The sequence below is a fragment of the Mauremys reevesii genome, linkage group 3 (assembly GCF_016161935.1).
Source record: "Mauremys reevesii isolate NIE-2019 linkage group 3, ASM1616193v1, whole genome shotgun sequence".
Lineage (NCBI taxonomy): Eukaryota > Metazoa > Chordata > Testudines > Geoemydidae > Mauremys > Mauremys reevesii.
Window position 1 is genome coordinate 173,189,735 of NC_052625.1, and position 14,963 is coordinate 173,204,697.

The 14,963-nt window shown below is 41.7% G+C and overlaps 1 protein-coding gene across 8 annotated transcripts in view; it reads right to left on the reverse strand.

Moving 5' to 3' along the window:
• The window catches only part of MYT1L (myelin transcription factor 1 like), a 369,230-nt gene that overhangs the window by 10,364 nt on the left and 343,903 nt on the right, over window positions 1-14,963 (reverse strand). For all 8 annotated transcript variants that reach the window (XM_039531760.1, XM_039531757.1, XM_039531764.1 and 5 more), the window contains 2 exons: window positions 14,085-14,306; window positions 1,227-1,318 (listed from right to left, as the gene is read on the reverse strand). In XM_039531760.1, the coding sequence (XP_039387694.1) occupies window positions 1,227-1,318; window positions 14,085-14,306 (314 nt within the window). The remainder of the gene's footprint in view (window positions 1-1,226; window positions 1,319-14,084; window positions 14,307-14,963) is intronic.

A 14,963-nucleotide genomic window follows, 5' to 3' on the forward strand; every position in this document is an offset into this window, starting at 1 on the left:
GATCTGGGACTGGGAGCTGTATAAACATATAGCAAATGACAGTCCCCGACCTAATGAGATCACAGTCTAAATGGCAAGACAGATGTATGAGACAAACAATTGGACTGGGATTAAGGGAGACAGGGTAACAAAATCATAGGCTGTGTGCAATTCTTACCCAGTCAGGAGCAAGAAACACAAATTGTCACCTGGCTAGCTGTTAAAAGATGGCAATATTCCATAAGCATTAAGGAAGTGGTAAATTTTGAGAAGGGATTTGAAGGTGGAAAAGGTGGCAGCTTTATGGATTTTGGATGGCAGTTTATCGCATGTGTAAGGGATGAGATTAACGGTCCAGGAAAAATAAGCACCTCTCATTAAATACAATTCTAAACTTAAAGAAGTGTTGCAACTGTGTTGGTCCCAGGATATTAGAGAGACGAGGTGGGATATAAGAGAGACTTCTGTTGGTGAGAGATACAAGCTTTCAAACTCTCTCACCAACAAAAGTTGGTCCAATAAAAGATATTATCCACCTTGTCTCTCTAAAGTTTAAAAAGTACTTTCCCTTGGATTGTATATGAACTGCTGAAAGTGCTTTTCATACAACTCCAACATGGCTGGGATGTTGGATGTAATGCAGCTTTATGATATTGCTTTGCCAGTATTTGTCCTGGAGCACAACTGCAAGAAGATAGAAAGTAGTTTTGTATAGTTTTCCATTGGTCAGCCAGGAATGTGGGCCTCCAGATTGGCCAGAGGATTTCCTGAAGATGATTAGCACAAGGCCCTCTGGATCTGACTTTCAGAAGTGCTGAGCACCTACAATTCCAGTTGAAACCAGTGAGGGCTGGGTGTGCTCAGCACCTCTGAAAATCAGGTCCCCTTCTCTTCTGAGCAGTTGAGCAATGGGAGACCCACTGGCCCACCTTGGAGCATCAGACTTAAGTCAGAAAAAACAGAGCATTTTATTATATTTGGAAATATTTACACAGCAACCCCTGTGTAAATCCAGAATCTCCTCAATAAAGTAAATAAAGTTTTTCAGATTTTCTCTGGTGTAAGTCAGGTCAGAATCTGATCTACTGTATTTCTGGCTCAGGCTTCAATAGCATGGACGTCATTTGCATTGCTTTCTAAAATGATCTCGTTCATGATATACACTAAGACTTATAAAAAGGCCCACATAGCAATGTGTCTTATCTTGCAAAGAGGTAATATTTAAAAGAGAATGATTAAAATTTTACCATTACTGGCCCGTTGCTTTATTGTTAGCATCTGTTCTCCAGACAGCTTTGCTTTCTTCATGGCGGAAGTCGCTCTGGGGCATCCTGATAGACTGTGAACGATAAGAAAATAAAGAGCCTATTCAATTGACATGCATCCGATGAAGTGAGTATTCACCCACGAAAGCTCATGCTCCAAAACGTCTGTTAGTCTATAAGGTGCCACAGGACTCTTTGCTGCTTTTATTCAATTGGAATAGATCAAGACAATAAATTTGTTAACTAAAACTGTCATGACAATAACATCTGAGAAAAAGTTTATCTCCACTCTGCACCAAAATGATAGGGTACCTGGTTCTGAAAGAGAGGGAGGAGCTTCATAAATGATTTTTTGGTTTTATTTTTCTGCCCCCCACCTATTTTTGAATGTGCAGATTATATATAAATCCAAGGAAATGCATTTTATGTACAAAATCTAACTAGGAAAAGAACAATACAGCCTTTTAGTGGTGTGGTACCCATAAATAACCTACCTTCTAAAAAGGGTTACTGCTTAAATGCTCCATTTAAACAAAACACTATCTGCCCTACTCCTTTCAACTCAAAAACCCAAACACAGGAACTCTGAATTTTAAGGACTGAGGGAACTGGCTAGCTCTAATTGTGTCTTTAATAACGAGCTCTTTTGAATGACTAGCCCTTTTAAAGTATGCTCGTCTTTATAGATATAACCTATTCCTATATTTGAATTGTTCTTTTTCTAAATTGCTTTTTAAAACATGTGAATTACTTTGGATCAGATTTTTGTTTGGACTTTGGAAAAGTGCATTCCCAGCCCACGATGAGACCTGCATGTAAAATGAGATGTAACACTGTATTTCAGGGTTCACTCCTCCACTATCTCATTCTATGTACAGAGTCCTAGATACTATTTTGGGAACAGGTGTCCTATATACTAATACATGAAATACATACAAATAATTATTTTCTTGAAATATGGAGAATTTTGATAAAGACAATTAAGTACAGCAATCCATTTAAAACTGAGAGAATTAGAAGTATGGGGGCAATTTTTCTATATACAACTACAATCCCAACAGAATTTCAATTCAGCATCTCTGAAATGTAGGACAAACCATTTATCCAGTTAAGCTTATACAGTCTTTGATTAATACCCATAGTGATGCAGAAATACTGTATTATATTGGGCACCTCAGAAATCCATTCAACCAAGATACAATATCCTTTACTGATCAATTTTCAGTCAATCAGCAGTTCCCACCATTTGCAGATGTGATCAAAGAAATATGGAAACTCAGATTTAATTGTTGGCCAAAAAAACCCAACAATTCACTAGTATTTAGACATCTGACTGTCTCAGACTTTAAAAAATTGTAGGTGAAATCCTGGCCCAACTCAAGTCAATAGCAGTTTTGCCACTGAATTTCACCATGTATTTTTTAAAAAGTGTCCCTAAGTGTGGTACATTTAAAAGTGTGGCTACATTCCCCAAATGTTGAACTGTCTCTCATATTATGCTCATCCTCTAATCACACCACGCAAAAGAATACATCATCACAATACATTCTAATTGTTCTATTCTGGCAAAGGATGTTGGGCCAGATTGTGCTCACACTTAGCAATTAACTGTGGCACAAAACTGTTCTCATTTTTAAAAATCCTGTCCTTAATATGGCACTGTGTAGTAGAATCGGCAGGAGGAAAAATATGTCTAATGTCATTATAAGTTGGAGTATTATGTTCCCATTTCTATCAGTCTTTAAAAGCAGAGGACATTCTGAAATGTTTCCAAAAATCAATTCTACATTATTTCAGCACAAACATATTCAGATTTAATAACACATTTGAACTCTAGATTCCACATGCTACATATATGCTTCTGCATACTGTGAAATTTGCACTTTGTTCCTGAGGCTAGAGTGGACTGTTTCTACTGTTTTTTAATTGTTCACGTCAAGCTTAAATGCAGAGTCAGAATCAGTACAGCAGTTAATTTTTCTCCTAAATAACCTAGGTATGTGCAATATGGAACCAATTTCCAAGGGATATCGTAGCTTCTCCATCACTTGGAGTTTTTAAATAAAGACTCGATTTCTTACTACAAGATATGCTCCAGTTCAACCACAAGTTATCAAGCTTGATCCAAGAATCATTAGGTGAAGTTGTATGGCATGTGTCCTGCAGGAGGTCAAACTAGAGGATTGTATTTGTTCCTATTGATCTTAAAACCTATGACTTTCCAACACTGATGTTCACTCATTAAAATATACTACTCTGAATGGTCTGAATTGTCACGTCTACAAGGTTTTGAATTATTATTATTAAGCAGAACTGATAAAAAGAGGGACGAATTTTTCACAAAAAATTACAATTTTAACCGCATTTTCCATCAATATATTCAAAATTGATTTTTGCCATTTCTATGAAGGAAATAATATAAAATAATAAACTATGGCTATTATTATCAGTGTGATCTAGTGGATAGGGCTGGGAGGCAGGAAACCTAGGTTCTGTTCCCAACTCTGCCACTCAACTGCTGCGTGACCTTAGACAAATCACTTTACTTCCCTTGCTCTCTCCTTGATTTGTTTTGTTTATTTAGAAGTAAACTTTTGAGGACAGGGACTCTCTTTTGTTATGTGTGTCACAGTTCCAGGTTAACAGTACCCCTGTCTCCTTTGTGGTCTCCTCCAGGGCACCCCTTTAGATCTCAGGACTCCAGCAATCACTGCTCTCCTTCACCCTCTAAATAGGGGATTTAGGCTTGCAGTCTCTACTACAATTCACGGTCATCACAACAGGTCTGACTTTAGTCCAGAACCTGCAGTCTGTTTGTTCCCAGGGACAACGACAGAGTGACCAGTCAGCCTTCATGGAGCCCAGTACATTTGTTTTAGGATAAAAGAATTATAAAGGACACAAATAATAAAACAAGATGCAATCTACAGCCATGCTAGGTGTCACCCATATTCCACATGGGAAACCTGGTAGGTTCCAGTCCTTCAAACCCTTCCAGCAGGATTTTGCCCTCTTGGTTACAATCAAAATGAAGGCCCATGAATCAGTTTATGCTGACTCTTTATGGCAAAGCCCTTTCTTTGTCTCCTGGGCCCCTTGAACCCAGTCTGAACGAGTTTATGCAGTTCCTCCCAGGGCTTGGTACTTCTCCGGAGTTGTTTACCTGTCTCAGGATTTCAGTAATCAGTTTCTGAAGTGAATTTGGTAACCTTCCCCCATGCACATGGGCACCAGGTTTGTATAGCTTTTGGTGGTGCCCAGAATGGATCCAAGCAGAGCCATCCCATCCAAAGGACAGACCGGGGCAACTGCTCTGGGCCCTGTGCTTTGGAGGGCCCCGCACTTCAGGGGGACACGGGTCCAGGGCGGCCTGGGGGAGTTAGCAGGGTCCTGGCACAGGCAGCAGTAAGTGACCTGGCCCCAGCCCGCTCTGCTCAGCCCCGCCCGCCCTACTGGCTCCCGGCGTTGCTCGGGGGAAGGGGGTAGAACCCGGAAAGAGGCGGGGCAGGGGCTTTGAGGGAAGGGGTGGAATGGGGCGGGAAGGGAGTGAAGCAGGGGTGGGAAGAGGCGGGGGCAGACCAGGGGTGGGAGGAGGCAGGGCAGGGTGGAGCGGAGCAAATCAGGGTGGGCTGGGGCCGGGTTGCTCACTGCTGCCAGTGCTAGGTCCCCAACTACCCCCACAGGCTGCCTTGGCCTCCGCATCCCCCTGAAGCACAGGGGCCCACAAATCATGGGGCCCAGGCGGTTGCCCCAGTCCATCCCATGGACAGGACAGCTCTGAAAATATAAGCCCAAACATTGGTGGAGCTTGGCCCATGTTCCTGAATGTTGGTGGAGCACCATATAACTCGCTGCCTATGCCCATGCTGCTAGAATACAATCCCTGGCCCATAAATAACATATATAAAATTGATAGAATAATCTGAAAGATATTGCTTGTGTCTGTTATATCTGGCACAATGTGTTTGTACAGCATCTAGCACAGTGGGGCCTGACCTTGTGGAAGAACTGAGTTTTGGGGAAGAACTGAAATAACAACAGTTTAATGCCTCTGTGGATCAAAACCATGACACGATTAAAGAGTGGCATAGAGAAATGTGCACAAAGAAGTTTGTGAGAGATACATCACTGGCACAACCGAGGGAATGGAGGATGACAGGATAAAACTTTAGAGTTCTGTACCATTTTAATTATCTTGAACCACTCTCTCTCTTTTAGCCCTCAGTTTAAGCTTTTACCCCACGTCTATGGCAGGCTGAAGAGTCCAATTTTCAGCGAGGGTGAGGAATCTGATCCCTAGCAATCATACCATGATGGTGTTTATTTTGTGAAGCCAGTAGAGAAGAGCCCACAGTAATCCAAATGTGGAAGTGGCCAGCCTGTTCCTTCTGCATTCAGGGATAGTCTCCTACCTAGAGCACAGGCTCTTCCGGGCTGTCACTGCAGTGATGTTTGTGTTACCATGCAAAAATCATCCTCTTGTGACAGAAATATTATCACACAGTGTTGTGGTGTGCCATCAAGATGTTACCAACAGCGAACTAATTAAAAATTCTGGGTAACAGAGCATATTGCTCCTTTAAGACAGAGACCTGGTCTAGCACTATCTTGACCCTGGTTTTAGCCAGGGTTGGGAAATTCTGGGAGTTGTAGTCTGAGAATTGCGGACTACCACAGCAAGGCATGCTGGGAAAGGGAGCTAATGTATATAAGCAGCTCTGATTCCTCATCACATGGAAAGACTAGGAAGAAGTAGGAGCTCCTATAAAGAACATGGCTGGACTTAAGATAGAGGGCAGGGAAGTTTGCAGGATATTGACACAGACCTGCTGTGGAGAAACTGCGACCTCAGAAATTAGCCCGGGGGAAGAATTTTGTTGGGCTTTTGTTGTGTATTTGACTGGTGAGCCTGTGCCCTGAGAAGTAGTTTAGCTTGCCAAGGGAGCAAGTCATGGACAGATCCCAAGAGAACAGAATGTAAGGGACTTTTTAGTTGGTCACACATTATCCCAGGAAGTGGTGAAGGAAGTGGCTTTGGAGAAACAAATGCAGATAGTCTGAGGCTCAGCGGTAACAACTGATTCCAGTCCTGGAGCCTGAGGCCACAGCTCCCTGGTGGGAGGGAACCTGTGTCATGATGACTTGTACACTGGCTCATAGAGTTGTAGTCTCTAAGGTCAAAAGGGATTATCATGATCATCTAGTCTGACCTACTGTACATTGCAGGCCATAATACCTCACCCATCCATTCCTGGAATAGACCTCTAACTTCTGGCTGAGTTACTGCAGTCCTCAAATCAGGGTTTAAAGATTTCATGATACAGAGAATCCACCATTTACACTAGTTTAAACATACAAGTGACCTGTGCCTCATGCTGCAGAGGAAGGTGAAACCCCCACAACCTAAATATGGTGATCAGTTACACCCTGAGTATTTGAGCAAGACCCACCGGCCAGACACCTGGGAAAGAATCCTCTGTAATAACTCAGAGCTCTCCCCATCTAGTGTCCCATAACCAGATGTTGGAGATATTTGCTGCTGGAAGTCACAGATTGGCTACATGGCATTATAGGCAGTCTCATCATACCACCCGCTCCATAAACTTATCAAGCTCAGTCTAGAAGCCAGTCAGGTTTTCTGCCCCCATTGCTCCACTAGGAAGGCTGTTCCAGAACTTCACTTCTCTGGTGGTTGAAAACCTTCGCCTAATTTCAAGCCTAAACTTGTTGATGGCCAATTTATATCCATTTGTTCTTGGGTCCACCATGGCGCTCAACTTAAATAACTCCTCTCCCTCCCTGGTATATCCCTCTGATGTATTTATATCGAGCAATTCTATCTCCCCTCAGACTTCTTTTATTCGGCTCAACAATCCAAGCTCTTTGCATCTCCTCTCATAAGGTAAATTTCCATTCCTCAGATCATCCTTGCAGCCCTTCTCTGCACCTGTTCCAGTCTGAATCCATATTTCTTAAACATGGGAGACAAGAATTGCACATAGTATTGCAGATGAGGTTTCACCAGTGCCTTTTATAATGATACCAACACTTCCCAGTCTCTACTGGAAATACCTAGCCTGATGCATCCTAGGATTGCATTAGCCTTTTTCATGGCTGTATCACATTGGCAGCTCATAGTCATCCTGTGATCAACCAATATACTCAGGTCTATCTCCTCCTCTGACACTTCCAACGGATATGTCCCCAGTTTATAGGAAAATTCTGTTGTTAGTCCCTGGGATTGCTAGGGTTCAGAGTTCATGTGGCATTATAATGAATGGGGTAGTTCAAACTTTTCTTTGCCCTACTATTTCCCTTTCTCTCTCTGAGGAGCCAGACAAATGAGACAACAGCGTATTCACTCAAAATCAGATTACCTCTGTCTCCATAAGGTCTAGACATTTTATTTAATTAAAAAAAAAACCCTAAATTCTGCAGGAAATAATGGGGCCAACAGAAAAGTCCCGATCCCTGGCCCAGCTCTAATTTTAACTGCCCTATGTGTGTATCTTGTTGAAAAGTTTACAATCATATAATGAACTGTGTTGGTAATCTTGGAAGCAGGCAGACCCCACTCTCTGCTGGTAAACACTCCACTTACTTCTGCCTGCACTACAGTTGTGATTCACCTCCCCAAATGGGGATTACTAGCTGCTGCTCTAAGTTGGAAACAATCAAGGGAAGGCAGGTCACTCTGGAAGGCTAGCCCAGGTACAGGGAAGAATTAGCATAATGCCAGTAGTGTGCTAAAGTGCAGAGGGTGAGCCAAGGGCAGAAATAAGATTATCAGGAAGAATGAAGCTGAGAAACTACTATGGAAATGGAAGGAGTTATTGGTCGCCAGAAGAAGAAAGAAAGGGAGAAAGTGAGGAGTCAGGTGTGAGGCAGGACTTCTGCCAGATTAAGGAGAGAGTATAGGAATTTACTTGCCTCCAGTCCTTCAGAAGAGAGAAAAAAACATGAATAAAATTTGCTTCAGTGCTCAAACAATTAAAGCAGAATTTACCCTCAATGCCTCAAAAATCACCGACTTTTCTAAAAACTACCCCAAATAATAGAAATATTTTACCAGATTATTTAGTGGTTTCAACAGAATAATACATATCAACTCACATCAGATATATGGCCTTTATAATTCACTTCTCAGTCATAGGTCTTCCGCTACAAGTGGGATTAGTGTGTAATCCTGTTTTAGCTCATTTTAATGCTCTAGTGGCTTATAAACCTTATGTTGGCTTTTATACAGACATACATAACTCAGGTTTGTTCATTGTAGTAAAGAACATCAGCGTTTCTGTACAGTGCAAAGTAATCAAGGTTACCTTGGTTGAGGTTGCCATTATTCTCACATAAATGAGAACCATCATGGGCAGGCGGTGCATTTGAGCATGTGGTGCAAGCAACTGACAGCCCTCAGGGACAGTGGATGCAAGAGTGGCTGCACTGGAGGAACAAAGGGAAACAGAGAGGTACATAAATGTTTAGGACACAGTAGAGATATCCTATCTCCTGTCCGACTGCCCCTGGGCTGTTAAGGAAGTTGAAAGTCTCAAGACAGGAAAGCATCAAGCTGGAGTGGAGGGAAATAATCCCATAGTTGGGATCCACCTTCCAGATGATGGCATGGTATGCACTTGCACTGAGGATACCCTTCCGGGGGCAATTATTAAGAAGAGACAGGTAATAACAGTAGAGGATTTGATTATTAGAAATATAGATAGTTGGGTTTGTGATGACTGGGAGAGCTTCATAGTGAATTGCCTGCCAGGTAGGAAAGCAACGGATCTCTTGAGACATGTAGATAGCTTTCTATGTAGTGCTGAGGAGGAGCCAGTAGTGATGGAACATGCAGGTACCAGTGACAAAGGGAAAGGGAGGAGAGAGGTCCTGGAGGCCAAATTTAGGTTGCTACATAAGAGATTGAAGTTCAGGACCTCTATGGTAGCATTCCTACACCTACTATAAAGTGGGTACATAATTGGCTGAAAAAACATTCCCAGAGAGTAATCAGTGGTTCACAATCAAGCTGGAAGGGCATATCAAATGGTCCTTCAGGGATCAGTTCTGTTCAATATCTTCATCAATGATTTAGATAATGGCATAAAGAGTACACTTATAAAGTTTGTGGATGAAACCAAGATGAGAGGAATTGCAAGTGCTTTGGAGGATAGGATTAAAATTCAAAATGATCTGGACAAACTGGAGAAATGATCTAAAATAAATAGGATGAAATTCAATAAGGACAAATGCAAAGTACTCCACTTAGGAACAAACAGTCAGTTGCACACATACAAAATGGGAAATGACTGCCTAGGAAGGAGCAACTGAATATTGACAAAATATACAAGTGCTTCTGTACAAATGCTAGAAGTCTAAATGCTAAAATAGGTGAACTAGAGGGCCTGGTATTAAATGAGGATACTGATATAATAGGCATCACAGAAACATGGTGGAATGAGAATAATCAATGGGATATGGTAATACCAGGGTATACAATATACAGGAATGATAGAGTAGGTTGCGATGGTGGGGAAGTGGCACTATATGTGAAAGACTCAAATAACGTAAAAATCTTACATGAAACAAATTGTACCATAGAATCTCTATGAATAGAAATTCCATGCTTGAATAAAAAGAGTATAGCAGTAAGAATATATTCCTGACCACCTGACCAGGGTGGGTGACAGTGTCTGTTAAATTCCAAAGATATTAAGAGAGGTTACAAAAGCAGAAAGCATAATAATACTGGGTGATTTCAGCAATCCCCTTATTAATTGGGTACATGTCACCTCAGGACATGATGCAGAGATAAAATATTCAGACACTGAAAATGACTGCTTCATGGAGCAGCTAGTCCTGGAACTCACAGACGCAATTCTTGATTTAGTCCTAAGTGAAGCACAGGATCTGGTCCACGATGTAACGATAGCTGAACTGCTTGGTAATAGTGACCATAATGTAATTCAATTTCACATCCTTGTAGGAGGTCAAACACCAGAAAAACCCTCCACAGTAACATTTAACTTTAAAAAAGGGCCCTATACAAGATTGAGGACGCTTGTTAGAGGGAAATTAAAAGGAGCTGTCACAAGGGTTAGATGCCTGTAAGCAGCATGGGAACTATTTAAAAATATCGTAATAGAGGCTCAGACTAAATGCATACCCCAAATCAGAAGACAATAAGATGACCAAAAGAATAACCATGGCTAAACAGCGTGCAATAGAGCCTGTTAGAAGCAAAAAGGCATACTTTAAAATTTGGAAGTCAAAACCTAGTGAGGATAATAGGAAGGTGCATAAACTCTGGCAGGATAAGGGTAAAAGTATAATAAGGCAGGCCAAGAAAGAATTTGAGAAGCAACTTGCTACAGATGCAAAAACTAACAGTAAGATATTTTGAAAGTAAATTAAAAGTTGGAATCCTGTCAAATAGGAAGTGGGGCCAGTAGGTGACCAAGGTGTTAAAGGAGCACCTATTGAAGATAAAACAACTGCAGAGAAGCTAAATGAATTCTTTGCATCAGACTTCACTGCAGAGGATGTGGGGGAGATATCCTAATCAGAGCTGTCCTTTTAAGTACGGTCCCACATTGATGTATCAATGGAAGATGTTTCAGAACAAACTGATAAATTAAACAGTAATAAGTCACCAGGACCAGATGATATTCACCCAGGAGTACTAAAGGAACTGCAATAAGAAATTGCAGAACTATTAATGGTAATATGCAGGGGCGGCTCCAGGCACCAGCATGCCAAACGCATGCTTGGGGCGGCAAGCCAGTGGGGGCGCTCTGCCGGTCGCCGCGAGGGCGGCAAGCAGGCTGCCTTCGGTGGCTTGCCTGCGGAGGGTACGCTGGTCCCGCGGCTTCAGCAGACCCTCCACATGCAAGCCGCCGAAGACAGACTGCCTGCCCTGCTTGGGGCGGCAAAATGCCTAGAGACGCCCCTGGTAATATGTATCCTATCGCTCAAACAAGCCTCTATATCAGATGATACAGTGGTCAGACAGCTTTCTCAAACCAAAGTAATGTTTAATCTGAATAGCAGGAACAAAGCATAACACAAGAGACAAAGGACCTTAGCAATTTATATGCATATCTGTTTCACCCAAAGCTTACCATCTCCTAGAAGCTTTGGAAGACTCAGTTGCTTCAGACCCATGCCACAGGACCTGTCTATTTGTTTGTGTCAGTCTGCTCATGAACTGCCCTGAACAACTGCCTTGCCCTCCTTTAGAGAGTCACCTTTTAACCATTTCAGTTCTTTTGATCTGTCTGTTCTCAGCCTTAGCAAAACAGCTGTGTAACTTTGCCAGCAAATAGCATCTTCACAGCTAATAACTCAGATATTTGTTCCTTAACCTCCTGACTTATTTACCAAGGTATCTTATTTGGATTCATTGTTGTTAACTTCTTGCTAGTTTTCTGACAGCTCTGCTATTAATTAACCCTACCTGTATTTATGGTCCATATTCTAAATTAGTCAGACAATAAATGTTTTCCAGGACCCTGTCACATTCAGGTTTCATAAATTAATACAGATCAGTCCATTGTCCTTCACAGAGAGAAAACAATGGATGATGACCACTGCTCCTTCCCAGTGAATAAGACGGAGAATATCTTATTGCCCTTATATAAATTGATGGTACGCCCACATCTCGAATACTGCATACAGATGTGGTCTCCTCATCTCAAAAAAGATATACTGGCATTAGAAAAGGTTCAGAGAAGGGCAACTAAAATGATTAGGGGGTTGGAACGGGTCCCATATGAGGAGAGATTAAAGAGGCTAGAACTTTTCAGCTTAGAAAAGAGGAGACTAAGAGGGGATATGATAGATGTATATAAAATCATGAGTGGTATGGAGAAAGTGAATAAGGAAAAGTTATTTACTTGTTCCCATAATATAAGAACTAGGGGCCACCAAATGAAATTAATGGGTAGCAGGTTTAAAACAAATAAAAGGAAGTTCTTCTTCACACATTGCATCCGAAGAAGTGGGTATTCACCCACGAAAGCTCATGCTGCAAAACGTCTGTTAGTCTATAAGGTGCCACAGGATTCTTTGCTGCTTCTACAGAACCAGACTAACACGGCTACCCCTCTGATACTTCTTCACTCAGTGCACAGTCAACCTGTGGAACTCCTTGCCTGAGGAGGTTGTGAAGGCTAGGACTATAACAGGGTTTAAAAGAGAACTAGATAAATTCATGGAGGTTAAGTCCATTAATTACTATTATCCAGGATGGGTAAGGAATGGTGTCCCTAGCCTCTGTTTGTCAGAGGGTGGAGATGGATGGCAGGAGAGAGATCACTTGATCATTACCTGTTAGGTTCACTCCCTCTGGGACACCTGGCATTGGCCACTGTCGGTAGAAAGGATACTGGGCTGGATGGACCTTTGGTCTCACCCAGTATGGCCATTCTTATGTTCGTATGTTGAAGCCACACAGTTCACAGATCAACTAGTCATTCCCCAGCTGTTCCGTCAGTTTGCCCAGTACTACTGTGATGAATCCCCCATTGCACTTCTACATCATGTGGAGCCTTCTGTGACAGGACAGGAAGATGCCGGATTTCATTCCATGAGCCAAGCTCTGCCTGATTTATGCCCCGTGGAACGCCACTGTTCTCAATGATCTTACAGGGTGTATTATTCAGGGCTAATTATTTTCCCTCTGTGTTTAGCAATATTTTATAATGGGCATGAGCATTATCTCACAAGACTAATGTCAGGTAAGCACATATTTTTCAAATATCTTGCTTTCCAAAGAGGAAAATACATATAATTTGCTCAACTTAGATAGATTGTAAACATCTTATATAACCTCCTCCTTCTTAAAAGGGTTTTTACACATACATGTTTCAAATGGGTGAATTCTGATTTAATGTATTTAGAACAAGACAGTCACAATGAAATTGAGGTGCTGAACACACAAAAGGGAAAGGACCCAAGGGCCCTTTGCATGCATCTCTCTTATAATGTACTAGAGTAGCTAAGCTGCTCCTGAGTCCAGGTCTCTCTCAAGCTAGTCCACACCAATCCACAGTGCTGACATTGTCGGAGTGGAATGCCATTTAAAATTAAGTTCTGTAGTAAAATCCTTTCACACTGGATTTGTGGGCTCTAGGGTCTCTGCCAACTTGTTCAAGAATCAAATTGTAAAAACACACCACAGTGACCTATTTACATTTTGCTAAACAAAAGTTTACTTTATATGCCCTCACTGGTCTGGGATTACACCCCAGAATGTGACAACAGCACCTCCATGAGGCAGGTAAACATACCATTTCACAGAAGGGTAAATGGAAACACAGAGAGGGTAAGGCAAACCTTTTGTTAGGCATCTCAGTCCATACACAGACACCTATATAAGTACCCTGATATTACAGAGGTGCTGAGCATTTGTCTCTTCCTGAAGTCAGTGGGAGCTGCAGGTGCTCAACCCCTCTGCAAATCAGGCTGCTTATACAGATGAATTTAGGTGCCTAACTTTGGGCACCCAAGTTTGCAAAGGTAGGCCTAAGTAACTAAATAACAAGTCACACAGCAAGGCAGTGGCAGATTTGGAGTTTTTATAATTTAACATTTATTTTTGGAAGTTCCTTCAATACACAAAAGGAATCATGCTCTCCTCCTGAAAGACCTTATAGCTAAAAACAGAACTCAGGAATCTCAAATCCCTGTTTAAATCACTAGAAAGGTGGCTTCCCACAGGCTAAAAAAAGACAAAATGAAATTAAAAGAGAAACACGCCATGGCAAGAGGTTGTACTGCAAATCAGGGCTATCTAACTTAAGGAGTACTTTTGAGGGGAAAATATAAACTGTAGTTACTCACCTACGATGAGTAAGAAAACTACCACTGACATGTCCCGAGCCATCACATCCTGGAGTTGGACATGACATACCTTCCGTCTTCACTGACTTCCAAGAGAACTGCGAGCCATTTAAGTACCCATCCTTTTGCCTTTTGGCAGCTAGAGGGCACCCTGATGCACTGCGATGGGATGCATACTTTCCAGTTATATGACCCTGACCATCACAACCAGGAACTGGACATCTGGATAGCAGATAGATGAGATAAACTTTATTGTCTTGCCATCATATACCTGGTAGCCTCTACAACAAAGTCAAAATAAACCTGACATGAAAAGAAAAGAACAATCATGCTCTATGGATTTTAAAAAAATCACCAAAGATACCCCAATGGAATAGTCAAACATGTGAAGCTAGAAGAACTTTGTTAATCAGAAAAAGATTTGCAGTTCTCAGGCTGATAAAAAATAACCATGCTAATCAATGGCAAAGTCCCAGGCTTTCCACTTACACTGCATATTGGAGAGAAAATAGCAGAGTACATGTTTGAAATGAAGGTGTCTATTATGGTAAATAGCACATTGGGATCAACGTGATAGTTACTGAGCTTCAGTGACTGAATAATGAAATTTCAAAACTCTAAATTTTTACAATCCCACTTAGCATAATTCTATGTGCATTTTAAGAATGTGCATGAAATTTAAAGGTGACTTACTTTAAAATTATGGTAATGTTATAAACACTTAGATATCAGTCAAACCTTTGCCATAGTTAATACTTCAAAGCGACATTGTCAGATTAAAAATCATGGGCCAAAGCTTCAGAGATTATAAGCACCCACAGATCCTATGGGGCCAGATCGTGAAATGTGGTAAAGGCTGTCACCACTCACTGGCTACTA